Below are 23,908 nucleotides of genomic sequence, written 5' to 3' on the forward strand. Positions count from 1 at the left end.
AATGTGGAAGAAAATGGGATAGAAAATTCAAAAATAGTATAGGTGTTTAAATATTCAACCCTGTATTTGTAAATATGGCTGACATCCCTGCAAAAACATATTGTATTTTTTCCTTAAATTGTAAGTAATTTTCTCCAGGGGAACACAACTGTGCATTTCTGTATTCCATCGGGATATGCCCAGAAGGGAATCAAACTTCCAGGTAACCGTAATATATTTCTTGGCCACTGCCAATACAATTTTAAGAAATTCCAATTGGTCCTTAGACAGCCTCTTATATCCATAATATTTCCTAGAACAAACAATACTGGTCTTTGTGGCAATTGCTTTCCAATAATCTAGTTTAATAAAATTCTTAAATTTTCCCAAAAAGGTTTCAGTTTAGAGCTTTGACCAGGTAGAATGTAAGAAGGTACCTGTTTCTTCTCCACATCTAAAACATATATCAGATATATTAGAATTTAATTTATGCAATTTCTGTGGGGTAAGATATAGTTGATGCAAGAAATTATAATGCACATGACATAAATCAGACCAGATCTTATCATTAATACTGATATTCAAGTCTGATTCCCATCTTTGTTTTGATTTGTATAACTCCTGCTTAGGTTGAAGTAGAAAGTATATTACTGATGTAAATTTCTTTGTGATCCCTTTCGGATTAGAATCTCCATTTCACTCCACTTTGGTAAAATCATGGTCGGTCCTAATTCATCTCTTAAAAAAAAAACTCTTAATTGAAAGTAGAAGAAGGTTGTTTTGTTATGGATATTGTATTTATTTTTTAACTGTCCAAATGACAATTGTCCTTGCATGTAGCAATCTTCTGGATATATGATCCCTTTATGGGACCAGGCATGCAGAATTGAATTATCCATAGTTAAAGGAATTATTCTATTTTGAATCAAGGGCCCTTTTAGAGTTATTAAATTGTTCAATTTGTGCCAAATATTAACAGAACAACTCCAATTATCCGATATCAGGTTCTCCAAAATCCTCAATTTAAAAAAAATTTCAGATCAATGAGGATATCTGAAACAAATCAGAAATCCTCATTAATTTGAAAATGTTTTTGAGCTGAACAGTCCGGGGATGTCAGGCTTCCGGCAGCTGTGGGGACCTCAGGCTCCCAGCTGCAGAGGGGACCTCGGGCTCCTGGCAGTAGCGGGGACCTTGAGCTCCCGGACAAGAGCAGGAACCTCAGGCTCCCAGTGATGGCCAGGAATTTTGGTGAGAATTAAACATTATTTTAATACTTTAGAAGCCATAGCTTGTTATTTATTATTGTTTAAAGACTGTTACAAGTGACTTGCTGTTGCTACTGACCTGTTATCTGAAATAGGCCTTGTCCCAACCATTTTGGATCATCTCTCTCCGACTGTATGCAGTTCAAATTCCATCAAAGAGGGAAGAGACAAATTTCATCTGGACTGCCCAATAGTAATATTTAAAATTTGGGAGTTGTAAACCTCCCATATGATATTTCCAAGTTAATTGTTCTATGAGATTCTAGCTAATTTACCTTTCCAACAAAACTTCTTAAATAATTTATTCAAGTTTTCAAAAAAAATTCTGTGGTAATCCAGAAACGATATTGTAAACATGGGAATACATTCATTTTGATACATTTCGCCCTTCCAATCATTGTTATTGGGAAAGCTACCCATTTATTTAAATCTTCATCAACTTTCTAAAGCAAGGGGAGATAGTTCAATTTATACAAGTTTTTAAAAATCATCTACTTTGATCCCCAACTATCTAATCCCATTTATTTGCCATCTGAATTGTGTGTTTCCTTTAAAGTCTGTATAGTCCCCATCTGTTAAATATATGATCTTATTCTTCTTATTCCATTTTATTTTGTACCCAGAGACCCTCCCATAATCTTCCAATTGCAAATGCAGTCTTTGTAGAGTAGTCACAGGTTCTGTCAGATATTAATACATCATCTGCGAAGAGACTAATCTTGTGTTCATTTTGGTTCATTCTAAACACCTTAATGTTTTAAACCTGTTGAATGGCTTCCACCAAAGGTGTTTCAACTACTTTCTTCATGACTATGTCTACCTCTCCTGCCATCTTCGAAGAGCCTCGGTGTCTCTCCTCCAAAACTCTCCTTAGGGCACTGCCTTTAACAGACCAAGTCTTTTCCTGGTTCAGGTTAACCAAATGCAGAACCTCACACTTCTCTGAGTTGAACTGTATCTGCCATTCCTTGGTCCCCATTTCCCCATCTGATCCAGATCCCATGGCAAATCCAGGTAAGCTTCACTATCCACTGTAGCATGCATTTTAATACCATCAGCAAAATTACTCATCTGCCACAAATGTCCTTAAGCAAATCAATTATTTACATACATAAATATATATTTTTGGATTTTGATTATTTTTAACATAGAGCAAGGGCCCTAGTACCGAACCCTATGCCACTCTACTGGTCACGGTCCTCTGGTGTGGAAAAACTGCCCTCTATCACCAGCCTCTAACTCCTAAGCCATTTGTTTTATCCAATCAGCCAATATGCCCTCTCCTTTCATACCAACCTACCATGCGGGACCATATCAAGTGGTTTTCTAAAATCCATATAAGGTAAAAACCCCTGGAATCCTGCTCCCATGGGGATTGTTAGATGCAGGATCAGTGAATTTTCTGGTTGCTTGAGATTGTGTTTTACATGATTGTTGAACAAACGGCAAGACACGCAAATTTTAAACCTGTATTTTTTACCTATTTAGTTTCCACAATTTTTTTTGCCGGTAGCTTGAATTCTGGATAACAGGAATAATGTAAATAATATTAACTGGCCATCTCCTCATCTATTCTTTTCTTCTTCCAAAAATTTGATCAAATTTGTGAGAGACAATTTCCTGCACACAAATCCATGCTGGCTCTCCGGTTAGCATAACAGTGCTACCGACCCAGGTTCGAATCCAGGGTTGTCTGTAAAGAGTTTCTACTTTCTCCCCATGTCCTCCCACCCTTCAAAACATTATGGGGATTGTAGGTTAATTGAGGTATTTGGGCAGCAAGAGCTCACGGGCAGGAAGGACCTGTTACCGTACTCTGTCTAAATTTTAAAATAAATTACTATTCCCCTAGCCATCCAAATGTCAATATTTTATCTCTCAGAATACTCTCCAGCACCTTCCTTATCATTTGGTTTCTGAATTTCTGTTCCTGTTTGCCTCTATTTCCTTTCCAGATGAAGATTTGGGCTTTGAAAAAGTCTCCGGCAGTGAGGATAAATTCCATGTGACTTGGCAAAGGCATCGGGCTGGAAACTGTGGCTACACCATACAGTGGTGCGAGTTCCTGAGCTTGCCTGCATGCAGCTTGGATTGGCGTAAATTTCCTTCAAATGCAACAGATGCAACCATAAGATCAGGTAATAACATCTGAGATGTCCTCCTTCTTCATAAAATGTGGCTTCCCCTCTACTGCCATTAACGCAACCCTTACCTAAATCTCTATTTCCCACACGTCTGGACTGGCCCCTTTATTCCCCCCACTCCAGGCACAAGAACGACAGGGTTTCACATCCAATAGATTCTGTGTAATTTCTGCCACCAACAATGTGATATCACCACCAGGCACATCTCATCCCATCCCCTCTCTGCTTTCTGCAGGGATCACGCCCTCCATGATTCCCTCGTTCACTCATCCCTCCTCCCTTAATACCATCATTGCAAGAAATGCTACATTTACACCTACAATTCCTCCCTCATCACTTTTGAGGGCTCCAAACAGTCCTTCCAAGCAAAGCAACATTTCACCTGAGGGTAATTTGCTGTATCTGATGTTTACTAAAGCAGCCTCCTTTACATCTGGGAGACTGGATGCAAATCGAGGGAATCGGTTCGTTGAGCATCTTCACTTGTTACATACCAGACAGCACTGATTAAAAATGAGCTCAGATGGGGGTATATTTAAAAATAATATTTTTAAATTATTAATAAACAATAATATAACACTTTATCTAATTCAGCTGTTATGAGCCCAAAGGACCCCAAAACCCAGCAGCAATAGATATTCACTGAGGCAAGTAGGTTTTAAAACAAAAGTTATTTTTAATCAACTTTACACATAAAAACAGAATCAAACTTTGTTATCTCTATACTTAACTAACCCCTTCTAATTCTAAGCGCACGTGTATGTCTTCTTTGGCTTGGCTTCGCGGACGAAGATTTATGGAGGGGGTAAAAAGTCCACGTCAGCTGCAGGCTCGTTTGTGGCTGACAAGTCCGATGCGGGACAGGCAGACACGATTGCAGCGGTTGCAGGGGAAAATTGGTTGGTTGGGGTTGTGTGTTGGGTATTTCCTCCTTTGCCTTTTGTCAGTGTGGTGGGCTCTGCGGTCTTCTTCAAAGGAGGTTGCTGCCCGCCAAACTGTGAGGCGCCAAGATGCATGGTTTGAGGCGTTATCAGCCCACTGGCGGTGGTCAATGTGGCAGGCACCAAGAGATTTCTTTAGGCAGTTCTTGTACCTTTTCTTTGGTGCACCTCTGTCACGGTGGCCAGTGGAGAGCTCGCCATATAACACGATCTTGGGAAGGCGATGGTCCTCCATTCTGGAGACGTGACTCATCCAGCGCAGCTGGATCTTCAGCAGCGTGGACTCGATGCTGTCGACCTCTGCCATCTCGAGTACTTCGACGTTAGGGATGTAAGCGCTCCAATGGATGTTGAGGATGGAGCGGAGACAACGCTGGTGGAAGCGTTCTAGGAGCCGTAGGTGGTGCCGGTAGAGGACCCATGATTCGGAGCCGAACAGGAGTGTGGGTATGACAACGGCTCTGTATACGCTTATCTTTGTGAGGTTTTTCAGTTGGTTGTTTTTCCAGACTCTTTTGTGTAGTCTTCCAAAGGCTCTATTTGCCTTGGCGAGTCTGTTGTCTATCTCATTGTCGATCCTTGCATCTGATGAAATGGTGCAGCCGAGATAGGTAAACTGGTTGACCGTTTTGAGTTTTGTGTGCCCGATGGAGATGTGGGGGGGCTGGTAATCATGGTGGGGAGCTGGCTGTTGGAGGACCTCAGTTTTCTTCAGGCTGACTTCCAGGCCAAACATTTTGGCAGTTTCCGCAAAGCAGGACGTCAAGCGCTGAAGAGCTGGCACTGAATGGGCAACTAAAGCGGCATCGTCTGCAAAGAGTAGTTCACGGACAAGTTTCTCTTGTGTCTTGGTGTGAGCTTGCAGGCGCCTCAGATTGAAGAGACTGCCATCCGTGCGGTACCGGATGTAAACAGTGTCTTCATTGTTGGGGTCTTTCATGGCTTGGTTCAGCATCATGCTGAAGAAGATTGAAAAGAGGGTTGGTGCCAGAACACAGCCTTGCTTCACGCCATTGTTAATGGAGAAGGGTTCAGAGAGCTCATTGCTGTATCTGACCCGACCTTGTTGGTTTTCGTGCAGTTGGATAATCATGTTGAGGAACGTGTATGTAATGTGTGTGTAAATGTAAGAAAAGTTCTTTGGTTCACAGTTAAATCTCACTTCTCCTTCTTCCAAGCTCTCTGGATGCAGGCAATTCTTATACTGTGCACAGAATTTAACAGGTATAAAGTTCACCAGGCTTTGATGCTCAAAAGATAAATTGAAAGTTTACTAAGCAGCCGCCTTTACATCTGGGAGACTGGATGCAGATCGAGGGAATCAGTTCGTTGAGCATCTTCACTCTTGTTACATACCAGACAGCAGTGATTAAAAATGAGCTCAGATGGGGGTACAGGAAGGTTCTTGTAAGGTTTGCAGAGAGAGATTTGTTGTACCAGGATTTCCACAACTGAGGTACCACCATTAGTCGCCTCAAGGTCTCGCTGATGAAACTTGCCCCATCAGGGTTTTCCAGATGGTATCTCTTTCTTCAGGTTACCACCACAGAGTTCCATTCTATTCCTCTTATTCCAAGAGAAACATCAGACAGATAGCACTTCCAGCCGTCCACTGTTCTGGAACTTTCTGTTTCCAACCAGCTCTTCCTGGCTCATTACAGCCGTGACTGTTCAGTCTCTTTTCAGAGCCACACACCAGCTGAGAGGCCTCGTCTTCTCTCCCTCTCTCTCTCCAACTGAGACTGCCAGAAAGCCCATGTGACTCTCTCACTTGCAAAACCCCCACCTTCTTCAGCAAACAACAGGAGTTCTTCTCCTTGGTCAAGATGTTTTAGTTAAAAACCCAGAAGTGACCTTTCTGTGAGCACTCTGTAAGTACTTTTTAACAGCCAGTTTGACTCCTCCAAACAATGGTCATTCGTTTCATGACATCATTTCAATTAGCACCTACTTGTGAAGTGTAATAAAAGTCTCCAAAGATCCTGCAATGTTACTGAATATGAATTCTTCAGTATTTCAAATAAGATCTGTTTTAAAATGTGTGCATGTATGTAACCCTCTAATCTTACCAAATTCCTCCCAAATATTTATCCATTACACAGCTAACTTATCTAAACTTAACTAAACATATTCATACTAAATCTTTTTTTTTCATTTGGCTTGGCTTCGCGGACGAAGATTTATGGACGGGTAATGTCCACGTCAGCTGCAGGCTCGTTTGTGGCTGACAAGTCCGATGCGGGACAGGCAGACACGGTTGCAGCGGTTGCAAGGAAAAATTGGTTGGTTGGGGTTGGGTGTTGGGTTTTTCCTCCTTTGTCTTTTGAGAGTGAGCTGGGCTCTGCGGTCTTCTTCAAAGGAGGTTGCTGCCCACCGAACTATGAGGCGCCAAGATGTACGGTTTGAGGCGATATCAGCCCACTGGCGGTGGTCAATGTGGCAGGCACCAAGAGATTTCTTTAGGCAGTCCTTGTACCTCTTCTTTGGTGCACCTCTGTCTCGGTGGACAGTGGAGAGATCGCCATATAACACGATCTTGGGAAGGCGATGGACCTCCATTCTGGAGACGTGACCTACCCAGTGCAGTTGGGTCTTCAGCAGCATGGATTCGATGCCGTCGGCCTCTGCCATCTCGAGTACTTCGATGTTAGGGATGAAGTCGCTCCAATGAATTTTGAGGATGGAGCGGAGATAACGCTGGTGGAAGCGTTCTAGGAGCCGTAGGTGATGCCGGTAGAGGACCCATGATTCGGAGCCGAACAGGAGTGTGGGTATGACAACGGCTCTGTATACGCTGATCTTTGTGAGGTTTTTCAGGTGGTTGTTTTTCCAGACTCTATTGTGTAGTCTTACAAAGGTGCTATTTGCCTTGGCGAGTCTGTTGTCTATCTCGTTGTCGATCCTTGCATCCGATGAAATGGTGCAGCCGAGATAGGTAAACTGGTTGACTGTTTTGAGTTTTGTGTGCCCGATGGAGATGTGGGGGTGCTGGTAGTCATGGTGGGGAGCTGGCTGATGGAGGACCTCAGTTTTCTTCAGGCTGACTTCCAGGCCAAACATTTTGGCAGTTTCCGCAAAACAGGACGTCAAGCGCTGAAGAGCTGGCTCTGAATGGGCAACTAAAGCGGCATCGTCTGCAAAGAGTAGTTCACGGACAAGTTGCTCTTGTGTCTTGGTGTGAGCTTGCATGCGCCTCAGATTGAAGAGACTGCCATCCGTGCGGTACCGGATGTAAACAACGTCTTCATTGTTGAGGTCTTTCATGGCTTGGTTCAGCATCATGCTGAAGAAGATTGAAAAGAGGGTTGGTGCGAGACACAGCCTTGCTTCACGCCATTGTTAATGGAGAAGGGTTCAGAGAGCTCATTGCTGTATCTGACCCGACCTTGTTGGTTTTCGTGCAGTTGGATAACCATGTTGAGGAACTTTGGGGGGCATCAAATATGCACGAATATATTGGTGTATTTAGAATACCCCAAGCCACTACAGCTTCAAGGCCTAATTCTCGGAAGGCAGTTCAAAGTTCAGTTTTGGAAATTCAGAGATGACATGTGGGCTTGAAATTGATGCGACACCCAGGCTTTAAATGGTTGAGACATGAAGGCTTTAGATGAAATGAGCAGCTCACGAAGTGGATGGAAGAATGTTGATTAACTCACAAAACCCTTGTTTATTTAAAAAATTTTATTCATCGTTTTATAGACTCATATTACCCAGGTATTATAGGAGGAACAATCCTCCTCTTTTAAATTGTTTGCTAAGTCCTCTCTTTTTCCTTCTCCCCACCACTTCCCACCTCTCCTCCCTCATCTTTCACCCTCCCTCCCACTTCAACCCAAGTAAAAACATAAGAATCAAATATTGAAAATAACAATACAAATACATGAGAAAGAAAAGGGGGAGAACAAAACCCTTGTTGAGGTGTTTCAACGAAGTGTTCTTTGCAGACAAGTGCCAACTTAAATTCCCCTCTTCAGCTGAACTCAAGTAACTCTCACCCTTGTCACCATCCAAGTAGAACCCTTTTCATGGGTCAGTCAAAGTAGAGTCCAGTATTTCTTCTGAAATCAGAATCCTTTTCGTGGGTCAGTCGAAATGGTCTCATCCCTCTATAACTAACAGGAGGAAATCTTACAGTTTGTCTATAACTGCAGAATGAAGTCAAGTGGGTTTCTCATTTCCACAAAGGAAGTTGTGCTGCCTTCTTCAAATGGCCTCCTGAGCAAACTATGCATTGTCTTTTCAAGAAGCTGATCACATGGTCTCTGCCTCTGGCTTCTCCAGGGCTGCCTCCTTTCACTCTGCAAATGTATCATCTTTCGGAACATGCTGCCTTCGAAGCCTGTTGCTAGTTCATAGTCACTTTTCAAAACGCAGGCTTTTATTAAATCTGTTCTCTTACAGGGATGGGCCCCACACAATTAAAATGAACTGAAAAATGGGAGAATGGCACCCTCTGTCTGCTGCAACAGCAAGGACCTCCAAGGGACAAACCACTTCAATTCCATACCCCATTCCCACACAGACATGTTGAAGCCCAAGTTTATTATCATCTGACTGTACATATGCAACCCGACATAACAACTTTTTTCCATACCATGGTGCACACACATAAACAATGCACAGATTTCATTTTGGCTGCCATAAGGCAGTCAAAGAGTCGCCATGAGTGTCACCAGGCGCCCCTTACAGTAAGAGAGAAAGAGAAGCAAAAGGGCGTTTCTTCAAAGACATTGCGTGTTCATGTATTCAACTCCAGCGATATGACCAAGCAGACGCTGGAAAATAATCCCTTTCTAATCACAGAGCACCTATGGCATAGGGATTACTTAAGATGGCATGTGAGTGGAAAGAAAAAGTTGAAAACCTCTGCTCTAAAGTCTCCAGGCACGTGAAATCTAAGCTGGGGGATTTTGTTGTTCTGGATTCCCATTTCCAGCATGTGCACCTAAACTTGGTGGACCACCTCATGGATATACTTATCTACTCATGAATGAAGACTGGACCACCAGGTGGCAGGAGGCCATTCCTATCACTGATATCTCTGCAGAGACAGTCGCTAGAACTTCTGTGGATTGTTGGAGTCCATCTTTTGGTATTCCGGTCACTATTACAATGGATTGAGGGTCTCAGTTCGAGTTGGCATTTGTTCCAAGCTCTCGTTGATCTTCTTGGCACTACCCGTATTCACACTATGGCCAATGGCCTCATTGGGTGTTACCATTGACAATTGAAGGCAGAATTAACAGCAGGTGGTAATGCATCTATGTGGAGCGAACGTTTGCTCCTCGTTCTCATTGGAGTGTGTACTGCTGTTAAAGCAGATCTTGGATGTACAGCGGCAGAGCTAGTATCTTGCACGTTAACCTTGACAGGCGAGTTTGTGAATCTGCTCTATGATTGGGCCAGTTATGATGATTGTCTTTGGGAAAACATTACTCCGACCTACTCCTACAGGGCAGGCGTCACCTCAGTGAATGTGCCTAATGATCTACAACACTGTAGTCCTGTTCCTCCGGCAGGATGCTGTTCGTAAACCACATCAGCCCGTTTACCATGGTCCTTTTGCGATTGACAGGAATGGAAAAGTTGACATGGTTTCCATCAACAGGTTCAAGCCGGCATATATCGATGGTCCATGTTCTGTATCAGAGCCAGGGTCAAAGAACCAGTCGCACCCATGCTCGTCGGACTGTACATCGCATGTCGCGCACTATCGTACGAGGTTAAGCTGATCTGTCAGCCCTCCGGACCGTTATGTTGCAGGACAATTCCAATCAGTTGTTTCCTTCCATGGCTTGGAGGCTTTTGGGGGGAGGGGGGCTGTTGCGGTCGCATACTTACCTTAATTGGGAGGAGGAGAGGGAGAGCGACAGGATCACCCACATGCCAGTGAGCCAATGAGAAGGTCAGAGGGGTTTAGCTGGGTGGTGTTTGGGGAGCTGAAGAATGCAACGTTGTGTTTAGTGAATGATAAAAAGAAAGTCAACCATGGTGTGGCTGAAAGAAACAAGTGAGTGTATTCTTTATTTGTTTGTAAGCTGTGGTAAATCAGTGCCGTTACATCACTGGGAGATCCCCTTCTGCATCCAGTGTCTCCAATGTACAGGAGAACACAAGGAAGCACTGGATGCAGTAGATGACCCCTGCAGATTCAAATATGAGGCAATGCATTGTGGGAGCACCAGTGAGACTTTGACATACACTATGAATGTTAGTGTCCCCCTCCTATGTTTTCGGAGCACCTCGACAAATATCCATTCATGTACATTTTGACCAGATGCTCATACTTTCTAGGCACACAAACGATGGTACAAATGCAGTTTTACAGACACAGACTCTGACTGTCCCACGTTATCCATTGCTCTTGCATCAGGGTTCTCGACAAGAAAACGAGTCTGTTGTCTCAAATGGTGCCAGTGCTGTTGTTATTCTCTTGGTTGCAGCTTCCAGAGTCTGTATTCATTGCCTGCAATCCTTCCTGCTTCACTGGCTGTGGTCAAGGTTTTTCTTTGCTGATTACCCGGCAGAGTTATTGCTGCTTTGATTTACTGATGGTAGTTAATTATATCCCTGAAAGAAACTTCTGTCAGACCAACAGAGGGCCATGACCAGTCCCTTCAGAGAGTGTGAGGAGGTTGGTGACAAGACCATAAACATTTCCACAGGACATACCTGCAGGGGATGTAATGAGACACAAGCATTTAGGAAAAAAATTAAAGAAATGGAGATGCAGCTAGATGATCTGAGGCTAATCAGAGAGAGCGAGGAATTTATTGATTCAACACTCAGGGAAGTGCTTACCCCTGGATTGGGGGGGGTCAGGAAAGTGGACTACTGTCAGGAGTGGGGCAAAAGTTGCTAGCTCTGTGGAGAGCACCCCAGTGGCTACAGATCTTAGCAACAAATATACAGTATTGGATGAAGTAGGGGAAGATAACCTGCCAGAGGTAGCGCCAAAGGAGACAGTGGTACGGAAGGAGAAGAAGGGGAACAAGGTGGTCATTGGGGACTCCATCGTTAGGGGAACGGACAGAAGATTCTGCGAACCTGACAAGTGTTCCCGTATGGTGTGTTGCCTCCCAGGAGCCAGGGGACATGACGTCTCGGATAGGGTTCAGAGTATCCTGGGGGGGGGGGAGGAGACCGGCCAGAGGTCCTGATACACGTGGGCACAAATGACGTAGATAGATTGAAGGAGGAGATCCTGAAGAGAGACTACCGTGAGCTCGGAAGGAGGTTGAGAAGCAGGACCTCCAGGATTGTAATCTCGGGGCTGCTTCCTGTACTGTGCGAGGGTGGGGGCAAGAATAATAAAATCAAGAGGTTAAACGTGTGGCTGAGGGAATGGTGCAGAGTGCAGGGATTCAGGTTCATTGACCATTGGGATCTCTTCTGGGGAAGACGGGACCTATACAGGAGGGATGGTTTACACCTGAATGCGAAGGGGGCCAACATACTGGCAGTTAGGTTTAATAAAGCTGTCGGAGCTGATTTAAACTAATTTGGCAGGGGGAAGGGAACAGGACTGATAGGGAAGTAGATAGGAGAGAGAATATAGGGGTGGTTCCGATAGACGGTGAAACAATAAGGAATAAGGGAGCTAAAAGTGATAGGAGAATAAGAACGAATGCACCAAGAACCAAGGTGGAGGGAGAAAGGAGGTATGGCATCAAGATATTGTGTATGAATGCAAGGAGTATAAGGAATAAAATGGATGAGCTTGAGGCGCAAATGGCGATGGGAGGTTATGACATTGTCGGAATAACGGAGACATGGCTGCGGGAAGGGCAGGATTGGGAAATAAATGTTCCAGGGTACACGTCCTTTAGAAAGGACAGAAAGTTAAGAAGAGGAGGTGGGGTAGCTCTGTTGGTAAGAAATGAGATTCAGGCGTTTGAAAGGAAGGACATTGAAACAGGTGAGGTAGAGTCTGTTTGGATTGAATTCAGAAATTGCAAGGGCAAGAGGAATATAATGGGGGTCATTTACAGGCCTCCGAAAAGTAGCTCAGATATCGGTAGTAGTATAAATCAGGAATTAAGAGTGGCATGTCAAAGTGGTAGCAATACGGTAGTTATGGGGGACTTCAACATGAAGATGGACTGGGATAATCAGACAGGGGCAGGAACACAAGAGAGCGAGTTTATAGAATGTCTACGAGATACTTTCTTGGAACAGCTAGTGGAGGAACCTACCAGGGGGAAGTCGATTCTGGACTGGGTGCTGTGCAGCGACGCAGACTTAATAAGTGACCTTGATGTAGGGGAGCCATTAGGGAATAGTGACCATGGTATGGTTACTTTTAAGCTGCAATTAGAAAGGGAAATGGAAAGGAAGTCGGAAGCATCTGTACTTCAGTTAAATAAAGGGAATTTTGCAGCTATGAGGGAAGAGCTATCCAAAATAAAATGGGAAGATACACTAGCTGGGAGGACAACTGGGGAAAATGGCAGGTTTTTATGGACATTTTTCACAGGATTCAGGACAAATTTATTCCAAAGTGGAGGAAAGGCTCTAGGAGATGCAAATGGCAGCCCTGGCTAACTAAGGAAATCAAGTGCAAAGGGAGTAATTATAAGATAGCGAAGCGGAGTGGGAAATTAGAGGATTGGGAAACCTTCAAAGAACATCAGAGGGTAACTAAGAAAGCCATAAGAGACGGGAAAATGAAGTACGAGAGGAAATTAGCAGATAATATTGCGGAGGATAGCAAAAGCTTTTTTAAGTATGTGAAGAGGAAGAAATTGGTTCGGTCTAAAATTGGCCCTTTGAAAATGGGCAAGGGTGAAATTATTACCGGAAACAAGGAGATGGCAGAGGAATTTAACAAATAATTTGCAACTGTCTTCACCAAGGAGGATATAGGTTATAGTCAGTTAGGGGGTAGTGGTCATGCGGTACCAAGGGACTTGGGGAACTTTACTGGGGAGGTAGGGGATCTAATGGATATCCGGATCCAGAAGCAGGAGGTTATGAGTAAATTGTTGGGACTGAGGGCTGATAAATCCCCAGGGCCTGATGGGCTGCATCCTAGGGTGCTTAAAGAGGTGGCTATGGAAATTGTGGAGGCACTGGTCGACATTTTCCAAAGTTCCATAGATTCCGGGGAGGTCCCTGAGGATTGGAGAGTGGCTGATGTGGTGCCGCTTTTTAAGAAAGGAGGGAGGGAGGGAGAAAACGGGAAATTATAGACCGGTTAGCCTGACATCAGTGGTGGGGAAGATATTGGAATCTATCATAAAAGGAGTAATAGCAGAACACTTAGTCAGTAATAATAGTATAAGGGCTAGTCAGCATGGATTCCTTAAGGGTAAGTCATGCTTGACTAACCTTCTGGAATTTTTTGAGGATGTGACAAAGAGGGTGGACTGGACTTCCAGAAGGCCTTTGATAAGGTACCGCACGGGAGTCTAGTGGGCAAGATCAGGGAGCATGGTATTGGAGGTAAGGTGCTGACATGGATAGGAAATTGGTTAAGAGATAGGAAACAAAGGGTTGGAGTAAATGGGTCTTTTTCAGAATGGCAGGATGTGACGAGTGGAGTGCCTCAGGGATCGGTGTTGGGTCCTCAGTTGTTTGTAATTTATGTTAATGATTTGGATGAGGGGATTATAAATAACATGAGCAAATTTGCAGATGACACTAAACTGGGTGGCGGTGTGGGGTGTGACGAGGATGTCAGGAAAATGCAGAGGGACTTGGACAGGCTGGAGGAGTGGGCGGCTAAATGGAAGATGAATTTCAATGTGAACAAATGTGAGGTTATTCATTTTGGGGGAAGTAATAGGAAAGCTGAGTATTATTTAAATGGAGACAAGCTAGGGAGTGGGGAAGTGCAAATGGATCTGGGTGTACTTGTTCACCGGTCACTGAAGGCTAGCATGCAGGTTCAGAAAGCTGTGAAGAAGGCAAATGGAATGTTGGCTTTCATAAAGAGGGGATTGGAGTATAGGAACAGAGACGCCCTTCTGCAGTTATACAGGGCCCTGGTGAGACCCCACTTGGAGTATTGCGTCCAGTTCTGGTCTCCAAACTTGAGGAAGGACATACTAGCTATAGAGGGTGTGCAGCGCAGATTTACAAGGTTAGTTCCAGCGATGGCGGGGTTGACATATGCAGCAAGGCTAGAAAAACTGGACTTGTATCCATTGGAGTTTAGAAGGATTGAGGTATACAAAATTATCAAGGGGATAGACAAGGTGAAGTCTGATTACTTGTTCCGAATGATGGGGGAGACGAGGACTGGAGGGCATAGTTTAAGAATACAGGGTAGGGCCTTTAGGACGGAGATGAGAAAGCATTTTTTTACCCAGAGAAGTGTGAATCTGTGGAATGCTCTGCCACAGAGGGTGGTAGAGGCGGATTCGCTGACTATGTTCAAAAGAAAGTTAGATAAGACTCTTGTGGGAAACGGAGTTAAGGGGATAAGGCTGGAAAGGGGTACTGATGGAAATGATCAGCCACGATCTAAAATGGCGGTGCTGGCCCGACGGGCCAAATGGCCTACTCCAGCTCCTATTGTCTATTGACTTGAGTTCCAAATGAGACGGGGCCAGCATCCTGGAAAAGTTTTCACCCTCCACCATTAGATTTTTATTTACAACATAGTTGAAGCTGATTCAAGCCATTTCAACCCATTTTTTCCGACCATTTACACCTAAATTATTCTGCATCCCCATACGTTTTGGAGGAAGAGAGGGAGGAGGAGAAATCAGAGCATCTGGAGGAAACCCATGCAGACATCAGGGGAAACGTACAAACTCTTCAGAAGCTGCACCAGATTCGCACCCAGGTCGCTGGCTCTGTTACAGCGTTGCGCTAATTGCTACGCTCACTGTCGTTCAACATCAGAGCTGATTTATGTTGAAATGAATTGTAATTCTTTTTTTTGAAACAGATACCTTCCAAGCTGGAGTGCTGTATAACCTTGAGGTTTACGAGTGCAGGAATGATGGGGATCACTTACTGAAGAAGCTAATCGGGTACACACGTGAACTCGGTGAGGAGAACAAATAAGGACGGTCAAGTGTTTACAAATAACCAGTTGATGTGTCAATCCAGTATCTGATAAATTGGCTGCTTTGAGTTGGGATATAGGGGATCGACAGCCTTCTGCACTAATGAAAACTCTGGCCTGAATCAAATCCACAAAGGAGCTAGAATTTTAAAATACAACTCAAATTATCCAAAGTTAGATTATCTGAAATCCTCATTTATCCAAAATTTTATTTGTTCGGCTGAGAAAAATCAGAAATCCTCATTTATCCAAAAAAAAAATTGAAGCCGAACGATGTGTTGGATTTATCTTATTTTGTTCAGGTTGTTTTTTTGATGAGATATTTCATTCTTAAAAAAGCATTCTTTAATGCTTAAAAAGCCTTTCCTTGTTGTTAAACAAGTGATTTGCTGTTTGCTACTGGTGTCATGGGACATGTTAGAATAGTTATGGGTAAAAGATGCCTTTTTAACATTTTTTTATTTTTGCGCTAGGGGTCCTATCAATAACAACATCCACAAATGATCAACAATATATACATCGTGACAGTTTTTCTTTTCCCCCACTTCCTCTCTCCCCTTCCCCACCCTCATCAAAAATCAATAAATGATAAACACTTAAAACAAAGAAATAACCAAAAAAAAATTGTATCGTCTACTTTCACATATTTAAATCTTGTCGTGCTTAGAATTACGTTGTTTTACGAGATGGAGGTTTGTGGTCGGCCTTCTTCGACATATTTTATGTACGGTTCCCAAATTTGTTCAAATAATGTACACTTGTCTTTCCGATTGTATGTAATTTTTTCTAAAAGGAACACACTTGTTTATTTCTGTAAACCACTGTTGTATTTTAAGGTTTGTTTCCAATTTCCAGGTTGACATAATACATTTTTTGGCTACTGCTCGCGCTATCATAATAAATTTTATTTGGGCTTTGTCTAATTTTAGCCCTAATTTTTTGTCTTTTATATTATTTAACAAAAATTTTTTTGGATCTTTGGTATATTATTTTTTGTGATTTTGTTTAATATTAGGTTTAGATCTTCCCAGAAAGTTTTTACTTTGGAGCATGTCCAAATTGCATGTAATGTTGTTCCATTCTCTTTTTTTTTCAACAAAAGCATCGAACTGATGTGGTTGGGTCCCACTCTTTTAATTTCTGAGGATAATATAGAATCTGTGTAGCCAGTTATATTGAATCATACATAATCTACTATTCATCCTGTCCCTCATTGTTCCTGTACGTAACTTCTTCCTTGTTTCATTCTTTATCTCTGTGTTTAAATCTTTTTCTCAACTTTGTTTCGGTTTATACTTTATTTCATCTTCTTCTTTATATTGTAGTTTGATGTACATGTGTGTAATAATTTTTTAAATTATCATTATGTCTGTGATTAAATATTCATAGTTGCTACTTTCTGGTAATCTCAAGCTATTTCCCAATATATCTTTTAGGTAAGTTTTCAATTGGCAATATGTAAATATTGTACTTTGTGTTATTCCATATTTATCTTTTAATTGCTCAAATGTTAAATTATTTTCCAAAAAGCTATCTTCTATTTTCTTGATTCCTTTTCTATCCCATTCCTTGAAAAGTAAATTGTCTATTGCAAAGGGGTTTTGTGTTAATATCATTTTTGATATTTGATCATTTATCTTTTTTTCTTCCAGGTATATTTTTTTCCATAATTTAAGTATGTGATGTAGTACTGGTGAATTGTTATATTGCACCAATTTTTCATCCCATTTATAAAGTATGTGTTTCGGGATATTTTATCTCAATTTGTCTAATTCTATCTTAGTCCAGTCCGGTTTTTTTCCTCTCTGATAAAAATCTGATAAGTACCTTAATTGTGCCGCCCTGTGGTAATTTTTGAAGTTTGATAGCTGAAACCCTCCTTGTTTGTAACTCCATGTTAATTTTTCTAGTGCTATTCTTGATTTCTTACCTTTCCATAAAAATTTCCTTACTACTTTCTTTAGTTTTGCAAAAAATTTCTCTGTCACGGGGATTGGTAACGTTTGGAATAGATATTGCCCTCGTGGAAACACATTCATCTTAATACGGTTTACTCTTTCTATTAAAGTTAACGGTAGTTCTTTCCAATTCTCTAGATCTTCCTGTATTTTTTAAATTAATGGTTCATAATTTAATTTGTATAAATGTTTGAGGTTGTTATCTATTTTGATACCAAGATAATGTATTGCCTGTGATTGCCATTTGAAAAGGATATTTTAAAAAAATTCTGAATAATCAAGTTTGTTCATTGGCATCACTTCACTTTTATTGGTGTTAATCTTGTACCCTGAGATCTCTCCATATTCTTTCAGTTTCATAAGTAGTTTTTTTATTGACATCTGATTCTGTTAAATATACTATGATGTCATCTGCAAATAGGCTGATTTTATATTCTTTCTCTTTTATTTTTATTCCTTTTATCATAGTTTCCTTCCTTATCAACTTGGCTAGTGGTTCAATAACCAAAGCGAACAGTGAAGGGGATAATGGGCATCCCTGTCTTGTTGACCTACTTAATTTAAAGTGATCTGATACATATCCATTTATTACTACCTTTGCGAACGGTCCATTATATAATGCTCTAATGTAGTTAATAAATTTTTCCGATAGTTTAAATTTCTGTAACACTTTAAACAAATAGTTCCACTCTACCCTATCAAAGGCTTTCTCTGCATCTAACGTAACGGCTACTGTTGGCATTTTATTTATTTGTGCTGCATGTATTAAATTAATAAGTTTACAAGCATTATCAGCTGCTCATCTTTTTTTTAACAATCCAGTTTGGTCTTGCCTTACTAGTTTCACTACATAATCATTCAGTCTGTTTGCTAGTAATTTTGCTATTAATTTATAATCTGTATTCAATAATGATATCAGTCTGTATGATGATGGTAATAGCGGGTCTTTTCCCTCTTTTGGGATTACTGTAATTATTGGTGTTTTACATGATTCTGATAAGTTTTGGGTCTCTTCTACTTGATTTATTACTTCTAAGAGGGGAGGGATTAATAGATCCTTAAAAACTTTATAAGACTCTGTAGGGAATCCATCTTCACCTGGTGTTTTATTGTTTGGTAGTTTTATTAATATATCCTGTATTTCTTCAGTCTCAAAAGGTTCTGTCAATTTATTTTGTTCTTCTATTTGTAGATGTGGTAGTTCAATGTTAGGTAAAAATTTGTCAATTTTGTCATTTTTCCTATATTTTCAGTTTGGTATAATTGTTTATAGAATCTTTGAAAATTTTCATTACTCTCCAATGGATTATATGTGATCTGCTTATCATCTTTTCTTGTCACTAGAATGGTTCTTTTAGTTTGTTCTGTTTTAAGTTGCCAGGCCAATATTTTGTGTGTTTTCTCTCCCAGTTCATAATATTTTTGATTTGTTTTCATTATATTTTTCTCTACTTCACACTTTTGTAATGTTTCATATTTTAATTTTTTTCTCTGCCTGTTCTCTCTTTTTTCTGTATCTTCTCTTTCCACTAATTCCTTTTCTATAATTGTTATCTCTTTTTCCAACTGTTCTACTTCCTGATTATATTCCTTTTTAATTTTAGTCGTATAGCTAATTACTTGTCCTCTCATAAAGGCCTTCATTGCGTCCCATAAAATGAATTCATCTTTTACTGATTCCATATTTATCTCAAAGTACATTTTAATTTGCTGTTCAATATATTCTTCGAAATTTTGTCTTTTTAACTGTGTAGGATTTAGTCTCCATCTATATATCTTTGGTGGGGCATCCTCTAATTTGATTGTTAATAACAGGGGAGAATGATCTGATAATAATCTTGCTTTATATTCTGTTTTTTTAAAACTCTTCCTTGGATCTGTGCCAATAACAAAAACGTCAATTCTTGAATAGGTCTTATGTCTATTTGAGTAGTGAATATTCTCTCTCTTTTTGGTGTTGTTTCCTCCATATATCGATTAGTTTCATATCCTCCATTGCTTTTGGTGTAAATTTAGTTACTTTATTTTTATTGTTAATTGTCTTCCCAGTTTTGACCATCTTTGGGTCCAAGTTGAAGTTGAAGTTGAAATCCCTTCCAAGCAAGATATGTCCCTGTGTATCTGCTATCATTAGGAAGACGTTTTGCATGAATAGTTGGTCTTCTTTGTTAGATGCATAGATGTTTAGTAAATTCCAAAATTCAGAATAAATCTGGCACTTTGTCATTACGTATCTACCTGCTGGATCTGTTATTATTTATTTTATGCTGATTGATAGATTTTTGTTGATTAATATAGATACTCCCCTGGATTTTGCATTGTATGATGATGCCTTTAAACAAGAGAGATTGTGGGGGTTTAGTGTAGGTCACTTCACAAACAGTAACACATCACAAAAGACCTCTCATTTAAAATGCAAGAGCTTTGCTGAAGCTGGTCATTGAGGCTCTGGTTGACTTTGCAGAAGCAATAAAGAATGCTGATTTGATAAGATCTTTCAAAAATTGGGTTTGGAGCCTTGTGGGAAGTCATTGCTTTTACAAGCAGAGAGAAAAAGATTCTTCTCTTTAGGAGAGAGAGGGAAGTCAGTTCTACAGTAGCAGTTGAGGCTGCAAAATGGCAAGCTGGCAGGCTTGTTGAAAAACCCTAATTTGAAGGCGGGTTGTGAGCTGCCCTGGACAAGAAGGTCCAACTTCAGGATTTAAGGGTGTCCGCCTAGAACAGAGATCTGGAGGAATTTCATCAGCCAGAGGGTGGTGAATCTGTGGAATTTGTTGCCACAGGCAGTGTGAAGGCCAGGTCATTGGATGTATTTAAGGCAGAGATTGTTAGGTTCTTGATTAGCCAGGACATCAAAGGTTATGGGGAGAAGGCCGAGCAGTGGGGGTGAGTGGGGAAATGGGTCAGCTCATGATTGAATGGTGGGGCAGACTTGATGGGCTAAATGGCCGATTTCTGCTCCTATGTCTTACGATTGGCATGTTCTAGTCAGGAGCAAGGACAGGGATGATAAGGTAAGAGAACCTTGGATGATGCAAAAGAGAAAAAAAGAAAGCATGTGTAATATTCAGGAATGATTCAATACCCTCGAGGGATATTAATATTGCAGGAAAGAGCTCAAACAGGGCTTGGTTAAAAGGATCCAGGGGAATGGTGATAGAGCAGGAGTAGGATGCTGAAGTCACATGATCAGCACTGATGTGGGGAATGATGGTGCAGGATCCAAGGGCTGAATGACCTCCTCCACCTACTTTCTAAGATAATTTGACACAAGGATTAATCTTTGGCTTAGCTTCGCGGATGAAGATTTATGGAGGGGTAATGTCCACGTCAGCTGCAGGCTCGTTGGTGACTGACAAGTCCGATGCTGGACAGGCAGACACGGTTGCAAGGGAAAATTGGTGGGTTGGGGTTGGGTGTTGGGTTTTTCCTCCTTTGTCTTTTGTCAGTGAGATGGGCTCTGCGGTCTTCTTCAAAGGAGGTTGCTGCCCGCCGAACTGTGAGGCGCCAAGATGCACAGTTGGAGGCGAGATCAGCCCACTGGCGGTGGTCAGTGGGGCAGGCACCAATAGATTTCTTTAGGCAGTCCTTGTACCTCTTCTTTGGTGCACCTCTGTCTCAGTGGCCAGTGGAGAGCTCGCCATATAACATGATCTTGGGAAGGCGATGGTCCTCCATTCTGGAGACATGACCTACCCAGCGCAGTTTGATCTTCAGCAGCGTGGATTCGATGCTGTCGTCCTCTGCCATCTCGAGTACTTCGATGTTAGGGATGAAGTAATAGAGTTCTAAATAATGTGGAAGGCCATCAGAGAATATAATAGGATAAAGATCAGTTACAGATTAGGGAAAAGAATTGGCAGCTGGTGTTTAATCCAAGCCAATATGCTGTGTAGCACTTTTGGAGGTCAAATGTCAGGGCAGCACTCTTTAACAGCATTGATATACAGATGGATGTGGGTGTCAAAGTCGTTAGCTCCCTGAAGTAAAAACACGATGCTGGGAAAACTCAGCAGATCAAACAGTGGACTTTCTAGAGCAAAGATAAAGATACAGAACCAATGTCCGGTCTTGAGCACTTCATCAAAGTATGATTTGATACTAGATATGAACCATTTTGCTCAGACCTTGATGAGGAGCTCATGCCCAAAATGTTGATTATGTATCTTTATCTTTGCTATATTAAGGACACTGTTTGGCCTGCTGAGTTTTCCCAGCATCGTGTTTTTACTTCAATCACAGTCTTTGCAGACCTTCGTGTTTTACTCCATAGCTCCCTGAAAGCGGCTACACAACTAAAAATGGTGGTAAGGTAGGTTTGATCTATTTTGGGACCCCAGCTCTTTGTGAGTTTTATAAATGACCTGGATAAAGAGGCAGAAGGATGGGTCAGTACGTTTGCAGATGATATGAAGATTGGAGGAGTCGTGGATAGTTCTGAAGGGTTTTGTAGGTTACAACAGGATAGAGAATTGGGGGGAAATGTGGCAGATGGAGTTGAATTTGGGTAAATGTGAGGTGATGCATTTTGGAAGGTCAAGATTGAAGGCTGAGTACAGGGTTAATGGTCAATTACTTAGCATTATTGAAGAGCAGAGGGACTTGGTGTCCAAATCCAAATATCTCTCAAGATTGAGTGCAGGTTGACATGATAGATAGGAAGGCCTATGCTATGCTGGGGTTTCATTAGTGAGGAGATTGAGTTCATGAGACATAAGGTAATGTTGTAGCTCTATAAATCTCTGGTGAGAGAACACTTAGAATATTGTGTTTCGTTCTGGACACCTCATTACAGGAGGGATGAGGAAGCTATGGAGAGGGTCCAAGAAGTTGACTGGATTGGAAAATATGCCTTGAGGCAAGATTAGCAGAGCTGGGACTTTTCTCTGGAGTGAAGAAGGATGAGAGGTCAACAAGATAATGGACAGCCAGAGCTTGTTTCCCAGGGCAAGAGTTGCAAACACCAGAGCTGTCTGTATAGCTGAGGGAGAAAAGCTTTGAAGAGACATCAGAGATAAGTTTTTTACAGAGTTGTGGGGGCCTGGAATGCATTGCCAAGGGTGGTGGTGGAGGCTGAAACATTAGGGGCATTTAAGATTCTTAGGCACATGGATGAAAAGAAAGTAGAAAGTCATGAGGTAGGAAGGGTTTCGTTATTTTTGGTAGGAATATATAGGTCGGCACAACATCGAGGGCCGAAAGGCCTGGATTGTGCTGTAATGTTCTGTGTCTTTGTTCTAATTCTTCTGTCTTTATTTTCATTTCTTAGCCCCAGTTGAAGCTCCTAAAGTGGAGATCAAGAAAACCACTGGGGAATCGGTGCAGATCGAATGGAAAGATATCCCTGTGAAGAAACAGCGAGGATTCATTGAGGGATTCAAGATTTATTATAGTAGACTCTACAATGACTCAGCAGCTAACAAGCCAATGAACTCAGGTAAAAAGGCAACAAATTACTTTAAGAAACCTTCGCTCACCAGGGGCTTCCCAATTGGACTTTGTGTGTTTTAATTAATGCCGTTTGGCGTTTGCACTGTGTGGACAGACAGTTAATCTCATGCTCAACGTTGAGCTTGAATACTTGGGGCTTGTTTCTGATTGAATTTTGTTGGCCTGGAGGTTTGGAAAGGAGAGGCGGCACTGCCAGAGCTGCTGTAACGGCAGCGCTGCCGCTGGTGGAGGCCCGAGAGAGCAGAGACGCAGTGCTGCTCGGAACGATTCAACCACCTGGTCCTAATGCTAGTGGCTCTGCGCTGGCTTTAAACAGCCTGATAAGGGACCCAATGGTGTTTGTAAGTAAAATCTTGCAACCAAGGGGGTCTATGCCCAAGATGGCAGCCCCTTTGCTCGGCAGTGGCCACGAGGGGTTGAAGACTCCGGGGGAGCAGCTGACCGGCACTGGGCACCAGAAATGGGAGAACAGCATCACAGCCACCTTTGCGCCCCCTTTGAGGAGATGACCACAGCAGCGGACTAGCAAGGGACTCGATTGCTGAAGGACCCTAAAGGGAGAGTGATCACGGCAGCAGATCAGGAAGGAGCTCAGCAATAATTAAGGGACCCACACAGGCAGTTGGCGACTTATAGTCGGCGGCTCTGCACGGGCTGTGGGCCGCTGGAGATTGGCTCATGGGAACCAGGTATCAGAACCAGGATTCAAAAGGGTGCTGAGGGCAAGAAGGGCTCCCAAAGGGCCTCGGGCACTGAAGGCTTCCTAATGGGGTCAGAGATTTGGATCTGGAGCTCAGGTTGTCAATGGATCGAATAGGAATCTGTGTGGTTGCAGAGGCTGTGGGAGGGCTGGAGGCAAATCCACGGGCACTCAATGACTGAAGAGACTCTCTTTTGCCCCTTATAAGTGGCACCGGGCAACACTAATGGCAGCTCATTGTCTGCCCTATGGCAGGCAAAAGTTAAAATCTCTCCAGCTTTGTTCTTACTTCTACAGGAACCTTGAACCTTGGTGAGCACTTCATGCTTGAGAGCATAGAAAGATCCCTTTGGCCCTCTTGTCTATGCTGACAAACGCCTACATTAATTCAATATCTTTCAATGCCCTTCCTCATTCAGCTACTGCCCAGCTATCTCTTCAATGTTG

At 42.2% G+C, this 23,908-nt stretch overlaps 1 protein-coding gene across 10 annotated transcripts in view; it reads left to right on the forward strand.

The window, feature by feature from the left end:
- The window catches only part of lifra (LIF receptor subunit alpha a), a 280,918-nt gene that overhangs the window by 245,937 nt on the left and 11,073 nt on the right, over positions 1–23,908 (forward strand). For all 10 annotated transcript variants that reach the window (XM_069883753.1, XM_069883832.1, XM_069883762.1 and 7 more), the window contains 3 exons: positions 3,203–3,385; positions 15,233–15,334; positions 22,580–22,747. In XM_069883753.1, the coding sequence (XP_069739854.1) occupies positions 3,203–3,385; positions 15,233–15,334; positions 22,580–22,747 (453 nt within the window). The remainder of the gene's footprint in view (positions 1–3,202; positions 3,386–15,232; positions 15,335–22,579; positions 22,748–23,908) is intronic.

This window comes from Narcine bancroftii, chromosome 1, assembly GCF_036971445.1.
Source record: "Narcine bancroftii isolate sNarBan1 chromosome 1, sNarBan1.hap1, whole genome shotgun sequence".
Taxonomy (NCBI): Eukaryota; Metazoa; Chordata; class Chondrichthyes; order Torpediniformes; family Narcinidae; genus Narcine; species Narcine bancroftii.